General features: G+C 52.7%; 1 protein-coding gene across 2 annotated transcripts in view; it reads right to left on the bottom strand.

Annotated features, from left to right (window-relative positions):
- Nucleotides 1–793: 793 nt before the first annotated feature.
- Nucleotides 794–26,176, bottom strand: part of IGSF21 (immunoglobin superfamily member 21) — a 38,890-nt gene continuing 13,507 nt past the window's right edge. The window contains exons 2-10 of one of the 2 annotated variants that reach the window (XM_036396295.2): nucleotides 18,860–18,972; nucleotides 12,639–12,760; nucleotides 7,353–7,471; nucleotides 6,590–6,705; nucleotides 5,358–5,805; nucleotides 2,695–2,780; nucleotides 1,761–1,953; nucleotides 1,628–1,666; nucleotides 794–1,041 (exon numbers count right to left, since the gene is read on the bottom strand). In XM_036396295.2, coding sequence (XP_036252188.1) covers nucleotides 968–1,041; nucleotides 1,628–1,666; nucleotides 1,761–1,953; nucleotides 2,695–2,780; nucleotides 5,358–5,805; nucleotides 6,590–6,705; nucleotides 7,353–7,471; nucleotides 12,639–12,760; nucleotides 18,860–18,972 — 1,310 coding nt within the window. In that variant the 3' untranslated portion in view covers nucleotides 794–967. Of the gene's footprint in view, nucleotides 1,042–1,627; nucleotides 1,667–1,760; nucleotides 1,954–2,694; nucleotides 2,781–5,357; nucleotides 5,806–6,589; nucleotides 6,706–7,352; nucleotides 7,472–12,638; nucleotides 12,761–18,807; nucleotides 18,973–26,176 lie in introns of those variants that run through there. The other variant, XM_036396296.2, reaches the window with a different exon arrangement.

Here is a 26,176-nt window from a genome sequence, read left to right as displayed (position 1 = left end):
GGTGCTCCACCATGAGGAAAAGGCTGGAAAACCTCCAGGATTGGGGCAAAACCACCTGGATTTTGCCAGGGGCCGTCGTGCAGCAGGATTGACGCCATCCCGGGATGGGCACGGCGGGAATGGCCGGATCCAGCCCGTTTCCATGGGGACAGCTGGCCACGAGGGGACGGGACACGCTGCCCGCTCAAGTGTGAGCGCTGACATTTGGGGTCGGGAGCCGCCTGTCACTTGTCATTCCTCAGCCAGCCCGGGACGAGCGGCGCGCACGGGCCCTGGCTCCCAGCACAGCCGGAATCCCACCGGATAAACCCAGTGATCCACGACTTTGGGCTCCCGGCGCCGCCTCCGCGGCCTCGGGAGGGCTGGGGATGTTTGCGGGTCCTCACCCTGGGGATACAGGGCCTGGAGCATCTCGGGGCAGTGGGAATGCTGCGCGCGGGTTTCTCCAGGGAAAATTTGGTCTTTGAATCCTTGAATTCTCCTGCTCCCCCTTCCAAGACCTTGCAAAGCCCCCAAGACAAAGCTGTGAACCCCAAGAATGGAGCTGTGAACCACAAGATGGTGCTGGGAACCCCAAGAACGGAGCTGGGAATCCCAACATGGAGCTGGGAACCCCAAGAAAAAGCTGGAACCCCGAGATGGAGCTGGGAACCTCGAGATGGAGCTGGAAGCCCCAACATGGAGCTGACAACCCCAAGATGCAACTGAGAATCCCGAGACAGAGATGGGAACCCCAAGATGGAGCTGGGAATCCCAGCACAGGTAAAACATGAATTACGACCTTCTCCCAGAAGAGGTTTTCCTTTTTCCCTTTAATTCAATCGTCTGAGGAAGCCAAGACACGGAAAGAGACCGAGACTGTCGAGAGTATAGAAAAAAAAAAGAGCGGGAGACCCGATGGCTGGAGGCAGGAATGCCAGGAGGAGCCGGACACGGAGGAGGAAGAGGAGGAGGAGGCGGTGAAGCTTCACGTGAGCTCCAGGATCACTGTCAGGGTGAGCGCCAAAACGAATCTGAAGCCGCAGTGGCCGGGAAGTGAACCTGGAGAGGAGGAAAAAGGGATCAGGAGTTCATGGAGCCACATCCCAACGCTGGGTTTAGAGCAGGATGGGGGCACCACTGGTTAGGAGGGGACCCCCCCACCCCGCAAAACTTGGCCTGGGGGTTGGGTGGGGTCGGGTGGAGATGAGGGATGGGGTGGGAGCATCTGTGGGGTCCCTTTTGGTGCGAGGATGCTCCCGAGGACACCGGAGAGGGCTGGGAATGTGGAGAAATGGGAAAGGACATGGAATGAAGCAAGGAGATGGGAAAGGGCTTGGGATGAGGCAAGGAGAGATGGGAAAGGGCTGGGAATGAGGCTAGGAGATCAGAAAGGGCTTGGAATGAGGTGAGGAGAGATGGGAAAGGGCTTGGAGTGAGGCAAAGACAGATCAGAAAGGGCTTGGGATGGGTAAAGGAAGGATGGGCAAGAGCCTGGGACAAGGCAAGGAGAGATGGGCGAGTGCTTGGAGTGAGACAAGGAGAGGTGCCCCAGGGCCGGGGCCAAGGCAGGGCCAGGCCCTCTCCGCACGGCCCTTCCCTCCCCGAGCATCTCCATGGAAATCCCAGTGCCACCAGCACTGCTCACCGTTGGAGTCTTCTGGCCCTCTGGGAATATTCGGATTTTCTAGCGGGAAGCAAAGAGCAGAGAGACAATTTTAGGGGGGAGGCACCGCGCAGGGGCCCGTGGAGAGGACGGCGGGGCCGCGGCGTGGCCGTACCAAAGACGATGAGGCGGGTGTGGGTGTCGGTGGAGCCCAGCGGGTTCTGGGCCGTGCAGCGGTACATGGAGCCGTTGAGCTCGGCCGGGACCCGCTCCAGCACCAGCTCCTTCCCGTCGTGCTCCGCGCTGCCGTCCAGGAGCCGGCTCCCCACGCGCGTCCACGTGAACAGCGGCTCCGGGAACACCTCGTTCTGCAGGGAGAGGGGCGGGGGCAGAGGAGAGCGGGATCAGCAAAGCTGGACATGAAATCATCGCATCTGGCTTGGGGCTGGGGTTGGGTTTAGGTTTGAGTTTGAGCTTAAGTTTGGGTCTGGTTTTGGGTTTGAGTTTGGGTTTGGGTTTAGGTTTGAGTCTGAGCTTGAGTTTGGGTTAGGGTTTAGGTTTGAATCTGAGCTTGAGTTTGGGTCTGGGTCTGGATTTGGGTCTGGGTCTAGGTTTGGGTCTGGGTCTGAGTCTAAGTCTGGGTTTGAGTTTGGGTTTGGATTTAGGTTTGGGTTTGAGTTTGGGTTTGGATTTAGGTTTGAGTCTGGGTTTGAGTTTGGGTTTGGGTCTGGGTCTAAGCCTGGTTTTGAGTTTGGGTTTGGATTTGGTTTTGGCTTTGGGTCTGGGTCTGAATCTAAGTCTGAGTTTGGGTTAGGGTTTGGGTGTGAATATATCTGGGTCTGAGTCTAGGTTTGAGTTTGGGTTAGAAAGAACCCTTAAGCTCCTCCCATCCCATCCCATCCCAAGAGCAGGGACACCTTCCACAGTCCCAGATTGCTCCAAGCCCCACCCACCCTGTCCCTGGACACTTCCAGGGTGGAACAGCCACAACTTTGGGAACCCATCCCAACACAGGCACCATGATGCCACCAAGGCCACCAAGGCAAGCCCACATCCACATCCTTGGATCAAGGCTGTCCATTGGCCTCCGTGGCCGTGGGAATGCTGACCTGGAAGCCCTGCACCAGGATCCGCACGGTGTCCCCCACGCGCGCCCTTGTCGGGGTCATCGTGATCTTCGGACCCTTGGGAGCAACTGCACGGGAAGGGGACAGGAGGAGCCGTCAGCGCCGCGCGACTTTCCCGGTGCCGGGGCTGCCCTTGGAGGGGTTAACGAGGCTTTGATGGATGATCCCGGTGAGGGGTGGCAGCCCAGGGGTGGCAGCTCCGCGATTGATGGCCGGGCTGAGTGACACCGGAATGACGGATGGACAGGGAGGGAAGGACCCCCCAGGCGGGAGAACGGGAGAAGTGTGAGGCTGATGGATGGCTGGGGTGGGATGGATTGATGGGAAGGAGTTATTTCCCAACCAAACCCTTCTCCGCTCGGATAAAAAAGGCCAAGAAGGATCAGGTTGGTTTGAAGCCAGGGAGATGGACACCTCAGAGGAACATTCCCAAAAAATGCAGCCTTGGTGACTCTCAGCCAGGCGCTGTTAGCACAGGAGCCAACCCCAAGGCCTGGCTAGCACAGAATCCCAAGGACGGTGTGGAAAAACCGGGAATGCCTTTTCTCATGCCAGACTAGGGATGCTCCTCCCCTGGGATGGAGGGACACCACACAGGATCTGCTGCTGCTTCCACCTGGGGCTGTGTGGATGTCCCTGCTGGGCCAGAAGTGGGATGGGACATCCCAGGAGCTCCCTGGACTTTCATGGAGTGAGAAGGGGAAATGGGCAGGAGCGAGGTTGAGCTTTGGATGTGTCACTTTTTTCCATCCAAGCTTTGTCATGGATGGGACAAAATGGACCTGGATGTGACCCCAGCAGGACACAGAGGGACAAAGAGCCACCAGAGAGCTGTGGTGGAGGACACTGGAAGCCCTTGGAATGGCCATCCCTGCCCTGGGATGCTCTGCCTGGACACCCTGAGACCATGGGCTGCTCTTTCCATGTGGGATGTGGCCCTCTGGAGCAGGACCAGGTGGGATGCACTGAAGGTGATCCCATCACACCCTGATTGGGACCAAGAGGCAGCTTTTGGGTTGATGTTGGGTTTAATGCAGCTTTTATTGGGAATATCTTCTCTTTTATTGGGAATATCTTCTCTTTTATTGGGAATCTATATTTTATATATACCCACAGTGTGTATTTATACTATGGATGTAGGGAAAGGGTTAAGGGGATCTGCTGGGATGGTTCCCAAAAAACTGGAGTGGATGGGCACCCAAGGAGCTGCAGGGACACCTCCAGAGACAAGGAGAGCCCTGGATTTGGGGACTGGGGACAATCAGGGCTGAGCTTTGCCAATCCAGGTCTTGGACCCCCTGGGCAAGAGCAGCAAAGCCACGAGGTCTTGATCTTGGATCTAAACCCAAAGAGCTCCAGGAAGTGGGAAAATGCAGGATTTCCGTACGTTTTGGATGCTGGGGAAGAGATTTAATGCGAAGATGTCGGGAAGCCAAGGAGAAGCTCTCCAGGAGATGATGAGGAGCCAAGTGCTCCACTTGGCCTGGAGCAAAGCCCAGGCTGCTCAACCTGGCTGCAGGCTGGGAGAGCCTTTCCAGAGGATGTCCTGAGGCTGGAAAACCCCGTGGAGAGCTCAGCCTCTTCCAGCAGGAGCAAGAGAGGGGACGGGAGCCTCAGGCAGGGTGAGAGATGGTGATGGACCCGTGGATCCCACAGTCACCTGAGGAGCTTCTGCTCTTCCAGGAGCCTGGGAATGTGGGGAGCCAAATTCCCTGGCTTCAATCCCATCAGCCTGTCACAGCTCCATGGGCAGGAGCCAGCTCGGGAATTCCCTCCCTGGCAATTCCCACTGGGATGAGCTTTGTGGCAGCCAATAAGGGTCATGGGATGTCCTTGGATCTCCTGGGATTGGGATGGAGGTGACAGCTCCGTCTGCAGCTCCAACACCTCTTCCTGCTCACCACGACACAGATTCCCCAAAAATCCCAGCAAACCCCACCCTAAACACTGCCCATGGCTGGAGGGCCATAAACACCTGGAAAATCTCTTCTCTTGCCTGGTGGACATCCCAGATTCCCTCCTCTCATTCCAAGTTTTGTGGAGCCTTGGCATCACCACCTCTATCCCAATGCAGCCCCATGGGATCCCTACATGTGCCTAAAAGCCCCCAGAAGAAAAGGAAAAGGACAAAAGGAGAGAGAAAATGTGTGCAAGGAAAGCAAAGCACGTGGAAATAAAACAAAAAACAAAATCCTGTGGAAAATTCCAGAAAAATGGGGGGAAAGTGCCAAAAAAAAAAAAAAAAAAGTCAAAAATAAAAAATAAAAAGGAGCCAAAAATAAAAAAAAATAGAAAAAGTGGAGAAAAAAGAAAAAAAAATTAAAAACCCCAAAATTGAGAGGAAAGTAAAGAAACAAAAAGGAAAAAGCAAGGGGAAAAAAGGAAAACAGGCCAAAAATAGTGAAGAAAAAAAAAAAGACCGAAACTGGGTGGAAAAGGCAAAAAATGGGAGGGAAAGGCCAAAAAATGAAGAGAAAGGCCAAAAAATGGAGAGAAAAGGCAAAAAATTGAGAGAAAAGCCAAAACCTGTAGAGAAAGTCCAAAAAATGAAAACAGAAAAACCAAAAAAAAAAAAAAGAAGAAAATCCCGCAAAATGGACAAAAGTGCCTGAAACCCAGGAAAAGCCCCAAATCCACTGGTTTACCTAGCGTGACCTCAGACTGCATGGGCATGGAGAGCGCCGGGTGCTTGACCTCGCAGCTGAAGAGGGCCTCGTTGTCGATTTGGGGGTTCAGGGTCCACGTGAGGGTGGCCCGGGCCTCGACGGTGCCGTCGCTGACGGGCGCGTGCGTGTGCCGGAAGTAATAGATGGGCTCGGCCATGTGCACCCAGCGCGGGAATTCCCGGCTCACAACCGTCTCGGGAATGCTTTCCGTCACCGAATCCCGCTCGGCCGCCAGCCCCCGCGGCGCATCCGCCGTGGGAAAGGGGTTCCCCATTCCCAGCTCGCCGTCGGCCGCCAGCGATTTCGGCACCTTGGTGTCGTCCAGGTCGCGGTGCAGGAGGCTCCGGGGGGCCCAGCTGCTGGCGCCGGCCGGCGGCTCCGGCAGCGGGGTGGCCTCGATGGGCTCCCCGTCCCGCTTGAAGTACACCTGGAGGGGACAAAGGGGACCGTGAGTGCGGCGGGGGTGTCCTCAGCACCCCTTTGGATGGAATCCGCGGTCCTTTGCCCACTCCCAAATCCCAAAGATTTGGTTCATTCTCCACTCCCAAATCCTGAAGGTTTGGTTCATTCTCTCCCTAATCCCAAAAGTTTGGTTCATTCTCTCCCAAATCCTGAAGGTTTGGTCCCTTCCCCACTCCCAAATCCCAAAGGTTTGGTTCATTCTCTCCCAAATCCTGAAGGTTTAGTCCTTTCTCCACTCCCAGATCCTGAAGGTTTGGTTCATTCCATGCTCCCCAGTCCCAAAGATTTGGTTTGTTCCCTGCTCCCAAATCCCAAAGGTCCGGTTGGTTCCCTGCTCCTGAATCCCGAAGGCTTGGTCCTGTCCCCACTCCCAAATCCCAAAGGTTTGATCCTTTCTCCACTCCCAAATCCTGAAGGTTTGGTTCATTCTCTCCTGAATCCCAAAGGTTTAGTCCTTTCTCCACTCCCAAATCCTGAAGGTTTGGCTCATTCCATGCTCCCCAGTCCCAAAGATTTGGTTTGGACCTTTCCCCACTCCCAAATCCCAAAGGTCTGGCTGGTTCCCTGCTCCTGAATCCTGAAGATTTGCTCCTTTCCCCACTCCCAAATCCCACGGTCTCCATGGAAAGATGGGATTTGGGGAGCGGGTTTGGCCTGATGGAAGAGCACAAGGATCTGGTGGATTTTACAGAGGAGGTGTTGGGTTATCCCATGTGCCAGGGGGAGGGATGGTCCCGCCAGGAGCTCACCAGTGGCGCGGGCTTCCCGCCGGACACCACGCACACCAGGGTGAAGTTCTGCGCCTGGTAGCGGCTGAAGGGCGCCGGGGTGTCTGCGGCCAGCACCGAGATGGACGTCGGGGGAGCTGCAGGGGCAGAGCCAGGAGGTCAGCATGGAGTCCTCAACAACCCCCATCCCATCCTCATCCTTCATCTTCACCCCCGTCCTCATCCTTGTTCCCATTCCCATGCCCATCTTTGCTCCCATGCCTGTCCCCACCCTCAATCTATTCCCTGTCCTAATCCCTGTCCCTATCCTTATCCATGTCCCATTCCCATCTTAATATCCATTCCCATCCCCATGGGCATCCTCATTCCTCTCCCCACACCATCCTCACCCTCATCCCCATCCCTGTCCTTATTCCTATCCTATTCCCTATCACTGTCCTTGTCCCCGTCCTTGTCCCCATCCCTGTCCTTGTCCCCATCCCCATTCCATCCCCATCCCCATTCCATCCTCATCCCTATTCCTGTCCCCATCCTCATCCCCATCCCATCCCAGTCCTTGTCCCCATCCTCATCCCCATCCCTGTCCTTGTCCCCATACCTATCCCGATCCCCATCCCATTCCATCCCCATCCCTATCCCCATCCCAATCCCATTACCCCATCCCCATCCCCACACCCCATTCCTACCCCCAAGTATGGCAGGACAATCCCAATCCCTGCTGTTCCCACACCCTGAGACCACGCAGTGGTTTTCCCTTGATCCCGATCCCAATCCCGGCATTCACCCATCACATTCAGGAACACATTCCCGGAGGCCAGGACCACCTTCTCCCGCGTGGCTCGGTCGTAGATCCCCACATGGCACTCGTAGGGACCGTTGTCCGAGATCCGGACCTCGGGAAGGCTGTGGAGGAGGGACAGTGCTCACCACTCCATCCCCACCCCGTTTTCCCGTGGGATTCATCGATCGGCACCCGGACAGTGCAGCGTTGGACAGGGATCAATAAACTCTTAATAACTCCAAAGGCTGTGGGAGGAGCTCGGGAATGCTTTAGCAGCTGGAGTTCCCTGGCACTGACAGCTCCTCCGAGGGGAAGGAATTGCGTTATTGGAAGGAGACGTGGATGGAGCACAAATCCATGGCCACAGATGTTGCCTGCCCGCAGATGCCAATGGGAAACCTTGACACCGGCCCTGCCAGGCCACCCCAGCACAGCAAATCCCAAACTCCCAGTGAACCCAGAGCGCTCATCGATCCACCTTTTATCTGGAGGCTTTAGATAGACTTGGGGAAAACAGGAGAGGAGCAGTTGTGCCAAAGGATCCGTGCTGCTGGAGCTGGGAATGCTTGGGAGGCTGCACAGGGGCCACTTGGCTGATGGGCAGCATCCCAGCTCCCTGGCCAGCAGCATCCCACCTTTCTGCTCCCCAGAATCCCACCTTTCTGCTCCTCAGAATCCCACTTTTCTGATCCTCAACATCCCACAATTCTGATCCCCAGAATTCCGCCTTTCTAGTCCTCACCATCCCATCTTTCTGCTCTTCAGAATCCCACTTTTCTGCTCCCCAGTATCCCACCTTTCTAATCCTCACCATCCCACCTTTCTTCTCCTCAGCATCCCACAGTTCTGATCCCCAGAATCCCACTTTTCTGGTCCTCACTGTCCCACCTTTCTTATCTTCACCATTCCCTTTTTCTGCTCTTCAGAATCCCACTTTTTTGGTCCTCAGCATCCTCAGCATCCCACCTTGTTGATCCTCAGCATCCCATTTTTCTGGCTGGCAGCATCCCACTTTTCCGTTCAGCGGCACCATCCCGCCTCACCAGCCGGCACCATCCCATCCCATCCCATCCCATCCCACCCCACAGTGCCAGCTGGCACCATCCCTCCCTCCCAGATGGCAGCACCATCCCGCCTCTCCAGCTGGGACCATCCTGCCTTTCCAGCCAATATCCCATCCCGCCTCTCCAGCTGGGACCATCCTGCCTTTCCAGCCAATATCCCATCCCGCCTCTCCAGCTGGGACCATCCTGCCTTTCCAGCCAATATCCCATCCCGCCTCTCCAGCTGGGACCATCCTGCCTTTCCAGCCAATATCCCATCCCGCCTCTCCAGCTGGGAGCATCCCACATTTCCAGGCATCATCATCCCACCTCTCCAGCTGGTCCCATCCCTTCTTGCTGGTCTGTGACTTCCTACCTCCCTGGCTGGAAGCATCATCCCAACTTCTCCCAGCTGGAAACATCCCACATTTCCAGTTGGCAGCATTATCCCACCTTTCTGGTTGGAAACGTTATCCCACCTCACTGGGTGGTGGCATCCTGCCTTTCCAGCAGGAAGCATCCCACATTTCCAGTTGGCATCATCCCACCTCACCGCCTGGGAACATCCGGCCTTTCCAGTCAGAAGCATCATCCCACTTCTCCAGCTGGAAACATCCCACATTTCCAGTTGGAAGCATCCCATCTTTCCAGTCAGAAGCGTTATCCCACCTCACTGGATGGTGGCATCCCGCCTTTCCAGTTGGCATCATCCCACCTCTCCACCTGGGAACATCCGCCCTTTCCGGTCGGAAGCATCATCCCACCTCTCCAGCTGGCATCATCCCACCTCACTGCCTGGAAGCATCCTGCCTTTCCGGTCAGAAAGCATCATCCCACTTCTCCAGCTGGAAACATCCCACCTTTCCAGTTGTCATTATCCCACTTCTCCAGCTGGAAATATCCCACCTTTCCAGTTGTCATTATCCCACTTCTCCTGCTGGAAGCATCCTGCATTTCCAGTCAGGACCATTATCCCACCCCACCATCCAGAAGCCTCACCCTGCTTTTCCAGCAACTTTCCACCTTTCCAGCTGGCACAGCCATTCCTCTATGGTGGAGAAGAGCATCCCAGCACCATCCCACCTTCCGGCTGGCAGCATTCCCTCTTCCAGGAGATCCATCCCGCCTTCCACGTGGCAGCATTCCCTGTTCCAGGGATCCATCCCACTTTCCGGCTGGCAGCATTCCCTATTCCAGGAGATCCATCTCTCCTCTCCACCTGGCAGCATTCCCTATTCCAGGAGATCCATCCCCCCTCTCCAGAAGCCTTATCCCACCTCACCCATCCCATGTGGGCAGGAGTGATTCCCTCATGGAGCGCCCCAGTTAAAAATCCCACCCAGGGGAATTTTCCCTGCCAGGGGGATTCCAGCTCCGCTTTTCCCTTCTCCCAGCCCCTGGCCGCCTTCCCACTCCAAGGATCCTCCTGGAAGTGAACATTCCCTCCTTTCCATGGATACAACACTTCCAACCGAGCCTCCACCATCTGTTCCAGGCTCCGATTATCCACGCATGGATCGGGAATCTCCCGTTAGCAGCATTTCGGAGCGGCTCCGATCCCCCTCCAGCCCTTTTGGAAGGATTCCTTTGGATTTGCACGCAGATTTTGGGGCCTGGCAGGCTCAGTTTGGAATTCCCAAGGACGGGAGATAGGGAACAACTGGCCCTGGAAAGGCAAATGCTCCCTGGTGCGTCCTGGAGTTGGAAACACAGGGAAAAAGGGATTTGGGAATTCCTAATGAGAGTGGGATTTTAATCAAGGAAAAGGGGAAAAAAAAAAACGGGATTGGAGGGATTGGATCTCTCCCAGCTTTGCTCTTCACGGCACAGAGCCAGGCTGGAGCCCCTGGGCTGCGCTGATAAGGCCGGGAAAACACTGATAAGGAGCGGGAAAAGGCTGATAAGGAACTGGGAAAACGCAGATGTGGCCGGCTTCTCCCGGGATAACGTTCTCTGGGACGGGAAAACGCTGATAAAAGCTGGCTCCACCGGAGTAAAACGCTGATAAGAAACGGGGAAAATGCAGATGTGGCTGGATTCTCCCGGGACAATTCTGCCCGGGAAAATGCTGATAAGGATGGGGATAATGCTGATAAGGACCGGGATAACGCTGATAAGGACGGCTCCTCCTGGGATAAAGCTCCTTGGGATGGCTCCAGCTGTGCCTGAACCGCGGCAAAGATTCCCAAAACAAGAGAGAACAAAAAGATGGAAAAAAAAAAAAGGGAGAATGAACAGGAGCAAAAACCTGGACGGGGAAATGCTTCCTCCATCCCCAAACCCTTCCCGGGTTTGCCCCACTTCTTTGGGAGAGCCCAAAATCCAGCAGGACCTTCCCAAAAAATTCCAATGCCTGGGAAAACAGGCTCTGGGAATGATCTCCTCAGGCTGGCTCCTGTTTTCCTTGGAAAAAAAAAGGCCATGCCATGAAAATCCTTTTCCTGCTGGCATCTCCTGGCTCCACGCCCAATTTCCTGGACATTCCCGAGGCCTTCAAGTGCCTGGTGCTGGGGTGGGGGAATTTTCTGCTCCCAAATTCCATTCGTTCTACAACGTGTGGAGCCAGGAAAAGTGGGAGCTTTTCCTTGTCGGGTCTGGGAAATATTCCATGATCAGGGAATGGGTGATTCCTTGTTGTCCTTCTCCAGGGATGCTTCTGATCCCCCGTTCCAAGAGCAGGGAATGTTTGATCCTTGCTCCTGCTCCAGGGATTCGCCCAAACCCTCATTCCATGGAATGTCTGATCCTTGTTCCTGCTCCAGGGATTCTCCTGATCCCTCATTCCATGGAATGTCTGATCCTTGCTCCTGCTCCAGGGATGTTCCTGATCCTTCATTCCGCACACAGGGAATGTTTTAATCCACTTTAATTCCCTGATTTTCCCGTCTGGAGGCAAGTGATGGCCAAATCCCAAGGGAAGCACTGAATTTACAGCCCTGGAGTCAGGGATGTGAAATTCCTGCCTGGAGCTGCCAAAACCTTCTCCACACAGGAGTCAGGAATGTGTTCAGCATCCGAGGAGCAGCTCTGTGGATCCAGGGAAACAAAACAGGGATGGAGCAACTCTGGAGCATCTCCAGAGCATCCCCAGAGCATCCCTTGAGGATCCCTGGAACATCCATGGAGCATCCCTGGAGCATCTCCAGAACATCCCCTGAGCATCCTCTGAGTAACCCTTGAGTATCCCAAGCATTGTCTGACTCCTCTGAGTAACCCTGGAGTACCTCCTGAGCTACCTGAACATCCACGTGAGCATTCTGAACTTTCTGGAGTATCCTCTGAGTAACCTTGGAGTATCCTCTGAGTATCCTCTGAGTGGCCCCCGGGCACCCTGAGCATCTCCAGAGCGTTCCTGGAGCATTCCTGGAGTAATCCCCGAGCATCTCCTGGCCCCCCTGAGCATCTCAAACTCCTCCTGAGCCTTTCCTGAGCAGGGCCCGAGCATCCTCCTGACCCATCCCATAATATTCCCTCCCCAGCCCCCTTTTCCCACTCTGAATCCACATCCATTCCCACGCAGCCACTCTTTTCTTTAAGGAGAAAAACCAACTCCAAACGCAGCAGGGAAAAACAGCAAAAAGAAAAAACCCAAAAAATTCCCAAATTAATTCCAAAGGACTGGGAAGGATTTCCCGCTTCCCACCAGCTCATCCCATGGTATGAGCCTGGCCCAGCCCTTCCCAGGCCATTCCGGATATTTCCAGGTGGGAAAACCTCCTGTGACTGGAGGAAATCCCAGTTTTTCTTACTCCCCGTGCCGGAAAAAACGAGCTGGGAAAATCCGATCAGGAAATTCTCATTTCCTGCAGAAACGAGACTGGAAAGAAACCGGGAGGAAGGGAAATTTCATCCCATTTTTTTTCCCCCTTGGATGAAGCCTCTCCTGACCTTTTTTCCAAGCTCCAGAGCTGGTTTTAGAGCAGTGGGAATGGAGCAGGTGAATCAGGAATAAACCTGGAATTCTGGAAGTTATTGCCACTTGGAATAAAAGCAAGGAGACGCTCCCATGCCTGTTTTATAAATAAATATGGACCTGTTTTCCCCAATTTTCCCAAGCTTTGGATTTCTCTGCCCATTCCCACCTCTAAAAACCCCCGTTTTTCCCACCTTTTCCCTGAGAATCATCAGGAAAACGGGAACAACGCTTGGACGGGGCGCGGGTTCTGCTGGAATCCTTTGAGCGGGGCCAAAAATAGGGAAAAAAAAATTCCCTAAAAATTTGCATTAATAGGGAGAAAGGACTCACCGCACGGTGGATTGGTAAACGAGGTCTTCCCGCTTCCGGTAGTTTTCCATCTGGGAAAAGTTGGTGGAAAACATGGCATCGAAGGTGAAGATCTTCTGCTTGATGGTGCCACCATCAGTGACCTGTGGGAAACAGCCCCAGTGTCCCAAATCTGGGAATTTTCGGCCCTTTTTGGAATATTTCAAAGGGTTTTCACTCCAAGAATTTGAATAAATTGATTTCTATTTAAATATATTTGTTTAAATTTGAATGTATTTATTTAGATTTTAATAGATTTATTTGCATTTTGATATAATTTTTTATATTTCGGTACTTATTTAGATTTGAATAAATTTATTTGAATTTTAATCTATATTAAATGCAGTAAATACATTTATTTTAATATTTTATGTGGTGCATTTAAATACTTACATTAGAATTTTATTTTTATTTTTGTTTTTATTTTAATTTTTGCTTTTATTTTAATTTTTGTGTTTATTATATCACAATTTCCACATTTATCCATAGAATCCCAGCGTCTTTCATCTTGGAATTTATGGATTTATGATGCCTCTGCCGAGATGAAACTGAAATCCACGTTTTCCGTCCCATTATTCCATTTTCCAGCTGGGAATTGTAATTTTTTAATGGAAAATGGCTTTTTTTACGATTCTATACCCTGTGCCTCCCAGCACCTCTGGATTTATCTTCCCTGCTTTTGAGGAGTTTTAGAGGAAAAATATGGAGGGAAATGGGAATTTTGAGGCTAAACCAGCTTCCAGAGAGTGAAAATTCCCATTTTTTAAATTAAGCCAGGAACAACAGAAGAAGATTTTGGGATTTAATCCTCAAATTCAACATTTCCCAAGGACAAAGCCCCAGATCCCCACCCAACGCTTGGCCAAAATTCTGCTATTATTCCCCGTTTCCTCTTTTCCCTCTTTTTTTATGGCAAAAAGTGGCGGAAAAGGAGGGGGAAAAAAAATCCATCACTAAAAAACTCTTCCAGTTTATTATCCCAGGCTGAGGCTTTTATGGGAAAGAAATTCCACCCTGGCACGGATGTGGGATGAAGAAAAGCGGGAAAAATGACGGGAGTTGTAAATCTCCGGCCTTGGGAAGTTTCCAGGGAAGTTTCCAGGGATTTTTCCTGACTTTTCTTTGGGTTTGAAGAGAAACCTGGGAACTGCTCCTGGGAAGGAGAAGGGATCCAAATCCAAAGGGATTTTAGGGATTCTTTTACAGTGGGAAGTGCTGGGAATGGTGGAGGCGATGCCTTTGGATTGGGAATTTGCAGCCTTGGGATTTTCTCAGCACATCCGGACAGATGTGGGCCCAAATCCTGCCCCATCCAAGGGGAGCTGGAATCACCCTCTGGGAATCCTCACATTCCCTGAGCTTCCACTCCGGAGGGAATTCCAGGAAAAGGCCCATCAGGAACTCTCTGTCTCCAGGGATCAGCCCTAATTCCAGCCTTTTATCCAGACCTGGGGAGATTTTTGGGAAGAGAAACTCCATAGCAATTTGCAGCCCAACTCTTCCTGCTGGGAGTCAAAAAAGGAGGATAATTGGGCAGCATCCCATGGTTCCCATCCCAATGAATGTCTCCACATCCAGGAATTTTGGGAAAAGGGGCACAGGAACATAAAATGGGTGCTGCTTCCTGCATTAATCATAAATCCCAGGAAAAATTCCATTCCCACCCAAATTCCCACCTGCTGCCCTCCCCTCCACAATGACCTGAACAAATCCCAAAATCCATTAAAATGGACATTTGCTGTTCCCAAAATCTATTAAAATCTCCGGAGCGTCCCGTCAGGATGCCCAAAGGACCCAAAATCATCAGAAAGTGATGGATGTGGGACGAAAGGGGCAGAATTGGGATCTGATCCAGGCTCCGTGTCCCAAGGATGGATCGATGGATTCCCTTTCTCCAAGCAAATGGAAATGGCTCTGGAAAGAGGGAAAATTCCCTGGAGCGGCTGCAGCACTCCAGGTGTTTGGTGGGGAAAAGGAGGGGGTGCAGCGTCCACGTCAGAGACACCAAGAAGAACTGGTTATCCTGGAAAACTCCAGATTTAGGATATTCCTACCCATTCCCTGGAAAATCAACTGGGAAAAATTTGTTATCCTGGAAACCTCCAGATTTAGATTTTTTTCCTGGTCATTCCCTGGAGAATCAACTGGGCAAAATTTGTTATCCTGGAAAATTCCGAATTTAAGTTTTTTTCCTGTCCGTTCCCAGGAGAATCACAACAATGGGAAGAACTCATTATTCTGGAAAACTCTGGATTTAGGTTTTTCCTTCCCATTCCCTAGAGAATCAACCAGGAAAACACTTCATCCTGGAAAACTCCAGATTTAGGATTTTCCTGCCCATTCCCTGGAGAATCAACTGGAAAAAACTCAATATCCGGGAAAATTCCTGGTTTCACTTTTTCCTGCTCATTCCCAGGAGAATCAACCGGGAAAACTCTATCCTGGAAAACTCCAGATTTAGGATTTTCCTGCCCATTCCCAGGAGAAGCAAACAGGAAAAACTTGTTATCCTGGAAAACTCCTGGTTTAGGTTTTTTCCTGCTTCCCTCACCCATTCCCCAGAGAATCACAACCAATGGGAAAAACTCCTGGGATGCTCTGGATTTAGGTTTTTCCCATACTCCAAGGTTACTACCAGCAGCAATGCCAGGGCCCTGCTCCCAGCAATCCCAGCTCCAGTTCGTTCCCTTCCCGCTAATTACCCCGAGCACCAAGCTCTAATTAATGGAGGCAGAGCCCTGTGGGCTCCCCTCCATTCCCACCCTTCATTCCCGGACATCCCAGGAATCCCACGCAGCACCAGGGAATGGTGTCCGGCCCTGCTCGGACACCCCAGATCCACCAAACCCCATTTGCAATTCCCAAATTCCCATGCTCTGAGCCCAGCCCAATCCAGCTCCGCTTCCCTTCCTGCTGCACGAGGCTGGATTGGACCCTCCAAGGATTTCCCCTCCCACTCCTGCTTCCCTGTTATTTTTCCTGAGCTCCACTGGGAAAAGAAGGAATTTTCCCAGTTCCCATCCTGGAACCAACCACACAAATCCGGGGCAACCCCGGAGACGCCGGCAGCGGGACCCAAGGAACAGCTCTGGGTGTTCCCAGCCTCATTCCGAGCGGATTCTGCCACCCCCATCTCCCGCCAAGGCTTTTTCAGGAGCTCTCCAGGTGCAGATCCGTGTTTGCACCTGTTCCCGGGAACATCACACCTTGCGGAGGTGTTGGGATTGTGGGATGTTAATTAACGCCTCCGCCTGAGGGATGTGTTCCTGTTTATTCTGGGAAAAACTCCCTTTGCTCGTCCCAGGAATGCTGAAACCGGCGGCATTCCAGCAGCTGAGGGGTTTCCCAGCGGGAAGAAAGGGTTGTCCCTGTCCGTCCCTCATCCCCGGGGAATCCAGGGGAATTGCTGGAATTGTGGGTGCTGGTTCCAGTGTGGGGTTTCTCCGTGGAGTTTCACCCATGGGATGAGGCTCCTCAGCCTTGGAGAGCACAGATCCCAATGGGATCATCCACTCGGGAGTTATGGATCCATCCCAGGAGTTATGGATCCACCCCAGGGGTTATGGATGTACCCCTGTGGGTTATGGGTCTATCCCACAGGTTATGGATACATTCCAGGGGTTATGGATCCATCCCATGAGTTATGGATTCATCCCATGGGTTATGGATCCATCCCAGGTGTTATGGATCCATCCCAAGGGTTACAGATCCATCCCACAGGTTATGGATCCATCCCACAGGTTATGGATCCATCCCAAGGGTTACGGATCCATCCCAGGGGTTATGGATGTACCATGTGGGTTAGGGATCCATCCCAGGGGTTACAGATCCATCCCACAGGTTATGGATCCATCCCAAGGGTTATGGATCTGTCCCATGGATTATGGATCCATCCCAAGGGTTACGGATCCATCCCACAGGATCCATCCTGGGGGTTATTCCCAACTCCAATCCCCACCAAAGCGCTGCCATTGACTTTTCCTCCTCTCTCCCCCTTTTCCCTGCCCCTTCCCGCCCCTGGAGCAGCTCAGATCCCTCAGGCTCCAGGAGCTCCCTCTGCTCCCTGTCCAATAAATCACGGGAACGAGGAGCCGGGCGTGACCCCAATCCAGCGCTCCGGAGCCACATTCCCGTGATTTACGGGTGGAATAAACGGAACCCACAGCTCCAGAGGCTCCGCCCCAGTTCTCCCAGATCCATCCATCACCTCCAACACCCTGGAGCTGCCACGGGAGCTTTGGGAAGCTGCAAAAGTCCGGGAGTGAGGCAAGACAGGGAGGGAGAAAAATGGGAAAAAAACCCTTAAAATCAGGAAGGAATTGGGCAAATCCTGAGCTGCTCCACCAAAAACCCAACTTCCCAAACCTGGGAAAGTTCCTGGGAAAGAAGCAAGAGGGAAGGAGGGGTAAAAACCCCTGGAAGAAAGGGGGGATTTGTGGGGATGAAAATCCAAGCTGGGATATTTCTGCCCTTCCCTTTGCCTCCGAGGTTTCTCGGAGCGTCGTTTGCTCCGGAGCAGCAGCCGCTCCCACATCCCTGCTCGCAGGGGGGATTATGCAAATCCCGCTCCCGGGAAAGTGGGTTAATCCAATATTACCCAGTGGAAAAGGGAAGGAAAAACCTGGTGGAGATGGCGGAGCCAGAAGGAAAAAAAAAAAAATCCTCCCTAAAAAAAGGAGGGAGGTGAAACCAATTCCAAGCTGGGATTTTGGATTCGGGGCAGGTTTGGGGTTCTGTTCCCTGCCTGTCCAACATTTAGGGGTCCAGCCATAAATAATTATAGGAAAATCCATCTCAGATTCCATGGAGATGTTCCTGTGCACACACCACATTCCAACAGATGGATTTGCACCGATCCTTTCCCTGCTCATAAACCTGGAAATGGAGGAGAGCATTAGGGAAGGGCAGCTCCTTGGGCAGGGAGCAGGAACAGGATGGGAAATCCAAGGAAAAATATTCCCAGCTGCTCCATCTGATGCCACTGGCAGCACTCGCCCTCTCTTTGCCTCCTCCAGGAGTTTTCCCTGGAAAACCTCAGGTTTTCTTGGATAAAACCATTTGTGGTTGGCAGCTTATCCCAAATTTCCCTGGAGAAAGCTCAGGATTGGTGAACCTGAGGCTGGATCAAGGCTCAGGAATGATGATCTAGGAGCAGCTCCAGCCTCCAAATCCTTCCTTTCCCAAATAAAACCAGGCTCCAAATCCTTCCTTTCCCGAATAAAATTGGTCTCAAAATTCGCCTTTCCCAAAGAAAATCAACATTCAAATGCCCTTTTCCCAAATAAAACTGGCCCCCAAATTTACTTCTCCCAAATAAAACCAACCTCCAACTCCTCCCTTTCCCAAATTAATACAACATCCAAATCCTTCCTTTCCCAAATAAAACTGGCCTCCAAATTCCTCCCTTTCCCAAATAAAACCAGACTCCAAATTCCCCCCTTTCACAAATACAGCCAGGTTCCTAATTCCTCCCTTTCCCAAATAAAACCAGGCTCCAAATCCTTCCTTTCCCAAATAAAACTGGCCCTCAAAATCCCCATTTCCAAATAAAATCAGACTCCAAATTCCCCATTCCCAAATAAAATCAGACTCCAAATTCCCCATTCCCAAATAAAGCCAGGCTCCAAATTCCCCTTTCCGAAATAAAACCAGGAGCTTCCCTCCCATTCAACATCCCAAATTCCCAAATAATTTGGGAACAGGGAAATTTGGGGCTTTTTTAAAAGCTCTACATGAAGAACCCCAAACTTCCCCCCAAACCCCGGATATCCCAGATTTTCCCCATTCCTGCCTTTTCCCCATCATTTTCCACCCTCCAAGCTCTTGGCAGAGCGGTGCCAACCTCAGCTCCAGCTCCAAATCCCAACCCAATCCCGAGCCATCCCTAAACCCACCTGGCAGCCACTCCAAAAAAAAAAAAAAAAAAGGATGGGGACTCCACGTGAAGCCCAAATCCAACGATGATCCCAAATCCCGATGATCCCAAATCCCAATGATCCCAAGTCCTGATGATCCCAAATCCATCCTGCATCCCTCCCAGCCTCATTTCCCGAGTCCAGCCCAGCTGCCTCCCTCCTCCTCCTCCTCCCAGGAATTGATATTCCCATCAGCCCAAGCTCCGTCTGCTTTTCCTGCCTCATCCAGCCCTGACCTTCTGTTCCCGGCCGGCTCCGCATTCCCATTCCCGAGGCGTCGGAGCTCACCCGGTACCAGACGATCTCCCGCATTTTCCCGTCGGTTTTGAAGTTGCATTTCAGGGTCACGGCGTCTCCCACCACCACCGGGGGCAGGGGCTCGATGCTGACGGTCAGATATCCTGGAAAAGTGGGGGGAAAAAAGGCAGGGAAAGAGAGCTGAGCCCCAGGGAAGTTTGGAATTGGTGGTGACCAGGAATTTTATGGGTTAATGGCACTGTTGGATGCCAGGGAAAGCCCTGACCCCTCACAGGGCCGCCCCCAATGATCCCAAAAAAGCCAAAGTTGAAGGAAATCCTTCCTGAATTTGGGAAAATCCCAGCGGCCACCATTCCCACTGCAAATTCCCGTCCTTCCTACGGGTTTGCTTTGGGCTCCATCGTCTCTCCCCATTCCCTGCCCTGTGCTTGCACAAAACTTCCCAAATTCATCATTCCCGGTGGGAATTCCCCAACAGCTTCCCCCGAGGATGCACAACCCTCATCCAGCTCCTTTTTCAGCTCCTTCCCCATCTCCCCATGGCCGGATTCTGAATCCATCCTCGATCCAGAGGGAAAATCAAAGCCCGGGCAGCTCCATCCGTTCCTTTTCTCCCTCTTTCCCCTTGATTTGTTGGGAAATTGGGAGCAGGGAGCAGCCGGGGGGGGCAGCAAGGACAGGAACTGCATTCCTGGTTTGTTTTCCTGCCTTTCCTGCAGCTGTTGGGAATTGATGGATTGACAGCCTGGCAAATCCCAGGCATCCTTCCCTGCTTGACACCGGGACATCCCAAAAAAACCAAAATAAAAACCCTCACCCAATCCAAATTCCTTTTTTTTTTTTAATCTCTCCTCGCACCAGGTGGGAAAAGAGCCGAGAAAAAGTCAGGGAAACAGGAGCAGGTTTGGAAACGGGGCTGGAAATCAGAGATTCCTTTGAGGAAGATGCCCTGGGAGGGCAGAAGGTGAATTCCCAGGATTTTTTGTGCCTCCCAGGCGGTGATCCTGAGGCTCAGCATTCCTTGTAAAACAACTTGGAGGTGTTTGTGCCATAAATCCCAGGCACGACCTGCGGGAGAACACGCTCCGGGAACACGTGCAGGCTGCGGCAGCCGGGCAGCGTGGCCTGGAATATTGAACACCGGGAAAAAGCCGGAAAATCCCGTTTTGTGCTGCTTTTGGGGGCTGCGGGAACAGCTCTGCACAAGGAAACACAGGGGGAAAAGTGGATTTCTGGGACTGTTTGGGGGTAGGGCTGAGGGTTAAATCTCTTTTCAGCTCCAAATGATGCTTGGAACGAGGGAATTTTGCTGTTGCATCCCAGAATCCTGGTTTTCCTAGCTGGGAGCGACCCAAATCCTGGTCAGCATTCCCAGCCTGCCTGGGGCCGGCTCCTTTCCAGCCTCTCCCTGCCTGTCCAGGGTTTATTTTTGTTCCTAAAGCGGGGATTAAATCCCTGCGATTGCCAAGGCTGCACGAGGGCCCCTTGGATTCGGGACCGTGCGGATGGAAAAGGCAGGAACGGGAGGAGGAGGAGGAGGGAGGGAGGAAGGGCTGCCCCGATTCCCCTCGCTCGGCTCCTGACATTTCCGAACGCCGGGATGAGCAACAGGCACGGGAAAGCGGCGGGGAAGGAGGGGGATGAGCAAATCCTTGGCAGCGCGGCAGGATCCGCCCCGAGGAATTCGGGATGGAGCCTCCGTGCGTGCGGAAGAGCTCCCGCCTTTCCATGGAGCCCCCGGCTGGGATCGCAGCTCCCGCCTTCCCCCGGATCAGCCGGAGATTAAAGGGAGCCGGGGAGGAACTGGCAAAGCTGGAGCAAAGATTGGATTTTCACTCCTGTCCGTGGCATGTGGAGATCCAGGAGTTCCCACCTCAGCATTTCTGGGTGGTTTCCATCCCTTTTCCCACCTTATTCCCTTCCAGACCCGTGCACTTCCATGCAAAACCATCCCCATCGCAGTCCAGAGCAGAGATTGGATTTTCTCCCTGTCCGTGGGATCCAGGAGTTCCCAGCTCAGCATTTCCAGATGTTTCCCATCCCTCTTCCTACATTATTCCTTTCCAGACCCCTGCACTTCCATGGGAAAGGGATCCATCCCCATCCCAGTCCATCCAAGGCTTTTGGTGCTGTTTGGACCTTTCCCTGATTTTTGGTGGATTTTTAAAGTGAAAAAGAACCAAGTTTGGGGTGGCCCCAGCCACTCCCATGCAGCAAATCCACCCATCCAAGCATTATTTCCAAGGAAATCCCCCTCCAAACCCATCCCTGACCTGCATCTTCTGGGTGGCCAAAAAAATCCCCCAAAATTGGAATTTTTCCTCTCTCTGCTTCCTCCATGTGCTGGAAAACCACTCAGAGCTGGCATTGGGAGCAGCTTCCACTCATATTCCTGGGAATTGTGGCTTGGCTGGGCCTTAAATCCAGACATTTGATCCCTAAAAACACCAGTGTGGAACCACAGGATGTTCCCGAGCTTCTCCTGCGTGGAAGCTCTGGAGTTCCAGGATTTATTGCTGTGGTGCTGTGGGATCAGGATCCCACGGACAGTGATCTAGAGCCCTGACTGGGCCTGGAAAAGGCAGGAAGGGGAAAACTCAAACGCTCCAAGAGCACCCCTGCCCAAATCCAGTGCAAAACCAGCCCGGAAGTTGTGGAAAAGAAGGAGAGAAGGGGGAGAGGGAAACAGATGCCGAGTGCCCACAGGAGCCGGCCAAGGATGCGTGGAGGGGAGGGGGAAAAGCGGGAAAACAAAGGAAAATAAAGCAGGAATCCAGATGGAGCCGTCCAGACCCCGCTGCTTGGCTGCGCCTGACGTGCGAATCCCATCCCTCATCCTCCGCTTCCCTTCGCCTCCCGACCGGGAACAACTGCCAGGTGCCAGCGCTGCTCCAGAGCCTCCCTCGGCTCCCTTTTTTTTTGGGATTTACTGAGGAGAACAAAGCGGCCGTGACGGGAATGGCTGGGTGGGAAGAACTCTTCCAAAAGGAAGAGCCCATCCCGAATTTCTGTCATCCCTCGCGTTATCAGCGTCCCTTTATCAGCGTCCCTTTATCAGCGTCCCCTTCTCAGCCTCGCTCCGCTTCCCCTTTGCTCTTTTCAATCCGAGATTTTCCAGAGAATGCCGGGCCCGGCCTCCCCCGGATCGGCTTCGGCCCTCTGGAAATTCATCCCTCTGATTAGATGGCAGCCCTGGGGAGGAGAGGATATTTTTGCTGGCAATCGCTGGGAATTCTGGCACCATCCAGTTTAAGGGGGATTAAAAAAAAAAGGGAAAAGGGAAGGAGGGGGAGGAGAGGGGGAAGGGAGGGATAAAGGAAATGTCCTTTGAAATCGGGAGTGACGCGTTCATAAAGGAGAGCATCGGAACAAGCTCGGTGCTTCCAATTACAGAAGAGCTCCCAGGGATAAGGCAGGAATTGCTCCAGCCCTGGAAGTGCGAGATGCTGGATGAAAACCCCGTTTCCAGCCCTTTCCAGCATTCTGTGGGGATTTCTGCCCACAAATGCAGCTGGACACTCCATGGGAATGGCCAGGGCGGCTGGAATCGCTCAGAGGCTCCTGGGGAGGATGGGATGGGACGGAATGGGATGGGAATGTCCTAAGGAGAGGCCTTGGAGTAATGGAGCCTTCCAAGGAATCCCAGCACCACATGGAGCCCCTTCCACATCTCCCCCGGGCGCCTGATTCCTTCCATCCCACATGGAAATCCAAGATTTATTTATGGAGATCACCCAGTGCTCCCATTCCCAGATTTCTCATCTCCCAGTGTTTCCCAAAAATCTCCAACCAATGGAATTCTGGAACTGGATTGGAAGGGACCTGAGCAGGGACTCTTCCCACTATCCCAGGTTGCTCCAAGCCCCCTCCAAGATTGGACAAATCCTGGGATGGGGCAGCTCCAGCTGAGGATGGATTTTCCCCCTTTCCGTGTCCCCAGAGTCCAACCTGTCCCCATCCTTTCAGGAATGGTCCTTGGAAGCAGCAGCGGATCTGAGCAGACTGGGAGCTCGGGATGGAGCCAGAGGAGGGGATTCTTGGGATCCAGTGGCTCCATCCCCCTCTGGAACGTCCCCAGCCTCCTCGAGGAGCCGCTGACAACACAAACACTTCATCATTTTAATTAGCCAGCGATTAACGGGGCTTATCCATAATTCCCTCCTATTCCTCCACCTCCCTTTTCCAAGGGCTGGGATGGGATGGGAAAACCAGGAGGGAACAGGAAAACAGACACCAGCACTCCCTTAACCGGTCAATATCCCAAAATTCCCAGGATTTAAGGAGAGCAGGAGACATTTCACTCCTTTCAGTGGGATCCAAAGGGATGCAAACCCCCCTGGAAAAATCTGGGAGTGCTCCTGCAAATTCCCAACCATGGAACGTCCACGGCCGTGGCAGATCCAGGGATGGAAGCCCCGGATCCTCAAGAACCAAACGTGCTCTGACTGGCGGCGCTTTGCAACATCTTGTCCATGAAAAATTCAACAGCTCCAGTTGTTCCTGGGAACGCAGCAAATTCCTTCCCGCTCCCTTCCCGGCTCCGGCCATGCTTTATTTATGACATTCCAGGACAATTTACAGTCGGAATATGATGCTGCCTCTCGTTGTTAACCCGGGAGGGCTCCAAGGGCAAAGAATTCCCAGCTGGCCCCATCCAGGGAGGTGGAATTTTGCTGAATCCGGAGCTTTTCCTCCTGGAAAGCTGCAGCAGGATTTTATTTCTTGTTTAAACAGGAATAAGCGTCTGGCATGGGTTTAACACCAGCCAGGGAATGGGACATGACAGCCAGAGTCGGCGCCACGCTTCCAAGGAAAATGGGCCTTTGGGAAGTGGCGGAAATGGATTGGGGGAGCCTTGTGCTGAGTTTTCCTTGGATATTCAGCTTTGCTTCCCAAAAATCCACCAGCTCAGTTAACGGGGTTAAACATCCCCAACCCCTCCACCGCCCTCCCAAAAGTCATCCTGGCTTTTGGAAAACGGGCGCATTCCCTAAAATAAACCCGGGAAAGTTGGCGTCACCCACAGGAGAGGAGGAGCCTGGCTGGCAGGGAGCGAATGGCATTAATCCCGGGAAAATGGGATATTAACGGGCCGAGCAGACAATTAAGAGCCAGTAATTAAAATTCCTCTTCCCTCACAAACATCTCATTAGGCGCCGCTTCCCTCTCTCATTTCCATAAGTGGGAGGGAACGATTCCGCAGCTGGATCTGGAATTATTCCTTAGGCGGGGCTGCTGGACCAAACCAGCTCCTAAATTTTTAGGGATCAGGAGAAAATGTATGGAATGAGCAGGGGGACGTCCAGCCCATGCTTCGGGTCCATTTTTCTTCAATTAGCAGGATGCAGAACCTGCCGGATCCTATGGATGTGTCCCGAGGCTCTTTGTGATGGGAATCAATGGTTTGGATCAATCCTTTGGATCAATCCATGGATTGAGCGCAGCCCCTTCGGCCTCCCAGCCCCTTTCAAATGAAGATGAAGTGAGGGAACCCCTTCAAGCCGGGCTCCGGGGGCTGTTTCCTGTCCATTCCATGAGCAAACCTTGTGGGAATTATGGAATGATGGAATTTTATGGATCAATTCAGCCTGGAGAAGCCAAGGCTGCTCCATCCCTTGAAGTGTCCAAGGCCTGGTTGGACTTGGAGCAGCCTGGGATAGGGGAAGGTGTCCCTGTCCATGGCAGGGACTGGGATGGGATTTAAGGTCCCTCCAATCCAACTCATTCCATGATTCCCCATTTTTATAAAATACGGATAAAACAAACTCACAAATCCCAGCTCCCAAGGATTTCAACACCTAAATCCCATCAAGATGGAATTTTTAACCACTGTCCAGCTTCCCTTTTTTCCTTAAATCCCAGATTCCTCCTAAGCAAAATATCCTGAAGAAAAGATATCCCAAAATATCCCAGTCCAAAGAAAAAGGATGAATTCCCGATTTGCTCCGTGCCCATGATTCCCAATGTCCTTGTGTCCATGGGGAGCATCTCCAACACCACCTGAGGGCTTCCCAAGGATTGATGCTGATGGATCTTCAGGAAAAATCCATTTTGGGGCTGGTTTTCTCCTCATGATGAGCTCCAGAGTCACTTTTATGTTCTGGAGGGGTGGGATTGGCTCTCATCAGCTCCGAGACTCCAGCGGCTCCAGAGGCAGCAGAAAAAAGAGGAATGAGATCCAAATGGATCCTGCTGGGCTAAAAACATTCCAAACATTCCAGCTCTGTGGGACTTTCATCCCCATCAGCACAACCTCAGCACAGCAAAGGATTTCAGATGGAAGGGGAGAGTTTGGGCACTTTGGGAGCAGAAAGGCCACAGGAAATTTGGGATTTGGGAGCCTCCCGGTGGTGCTGTGTCCCATCTCTCCAATTCCAATCTCCTTTCCATCTCCTCCTTCCCACATTTCCACTTTTCCCCGTCCAGCTTCCTTCCCACAACGACTCAAGTCCAGCTCTCTCCCTGCCGAGTAAATCCTAAGAAAACTCCAGCGTTTTCCACCTTTGCGCCTCCCGACAGACAAATCCGGGTGGGATTGAGCCGTCGGAATCAGCCCCGTGGCCTGGGCACGGGCTGGAATAAATCCTCGAACGTCTTCATCCGGCTTTTCCCAAGCTCCTCGGAGCTGTTCCGGCTCATTGGAGCACGGGATGAGGGAGCCCGTTCCCGGCTTGGCTTCAGCTCACGGCGTCGATTTCGTGCTTGTTCGACATCTCCGGCACAAATCCACAGGGAATGCGGCGTTCCAGGAAAAAGATGGATGTTTGGAGGGAAAACCGTGACGGCTTTGGCTGGAGGGAGACCAGGCCCTGCTACAAACCCTTGGAATGGCTTTGGAATTTTTGGATGTTAAGGGGGTCTCTCATCCCAAAAGTCCAGGGATTTCCTGGATGCTCAGAGATGAAATTCCATGGTGGATCTAAGGGCTGCATCCCTCCCATCCCGGGAGATAAATCCAGTGGCTACAAAACCAGGGATGCTGGAAAAGTGAGGATTTGGGGGTGAACACAAGAAAAACAGGACCGGAGGGAAGCAACATCCATCGGAAAGCCAGGATCTCTCAGATTTGGGAAGTATTTCCCTGGGATGGATGGGAATTATCTTGTTTGGAACAAAATCCCAACACCCCCAAAACTGAACCCCCCTGGAAGAGAATTCCTTTCCACGAAAACACACAAAGAAGGATCCAAGACCCTCCCAAGGCTTGGGAAACCCCTCCCAATCCCAAAACTCCTTAAATCAACTCCGTCAAGGCGCAGCTGGCGCAGAAAAGATGGATTTTCCTGGCCCACGCTGCTTATCAGCGAGAATGTGGTGGCTGCATTGATATTCCCAGTGATTTATGGG

Source organism: Molothrus ater, chromosome 23 (assembly GCF_012460135.2).
Source record: "Molothrus ater isolate BHLD 08-10-18 breed brown headed cowbird chromosome 23, BPBGC_Mater_1.1, whole genome shotgun sequence".
In the NCBI taxonomy this organism is placed as follows: domain Eukaryota; kingdom Metazoa; phylum Chordata; class Aves; order Passeriformes; family Icteridae; genus Molothrus; species Molothrus ater.
This window is presented reverse-complemented; position numbering and strand designations above follow the sequence as displayed.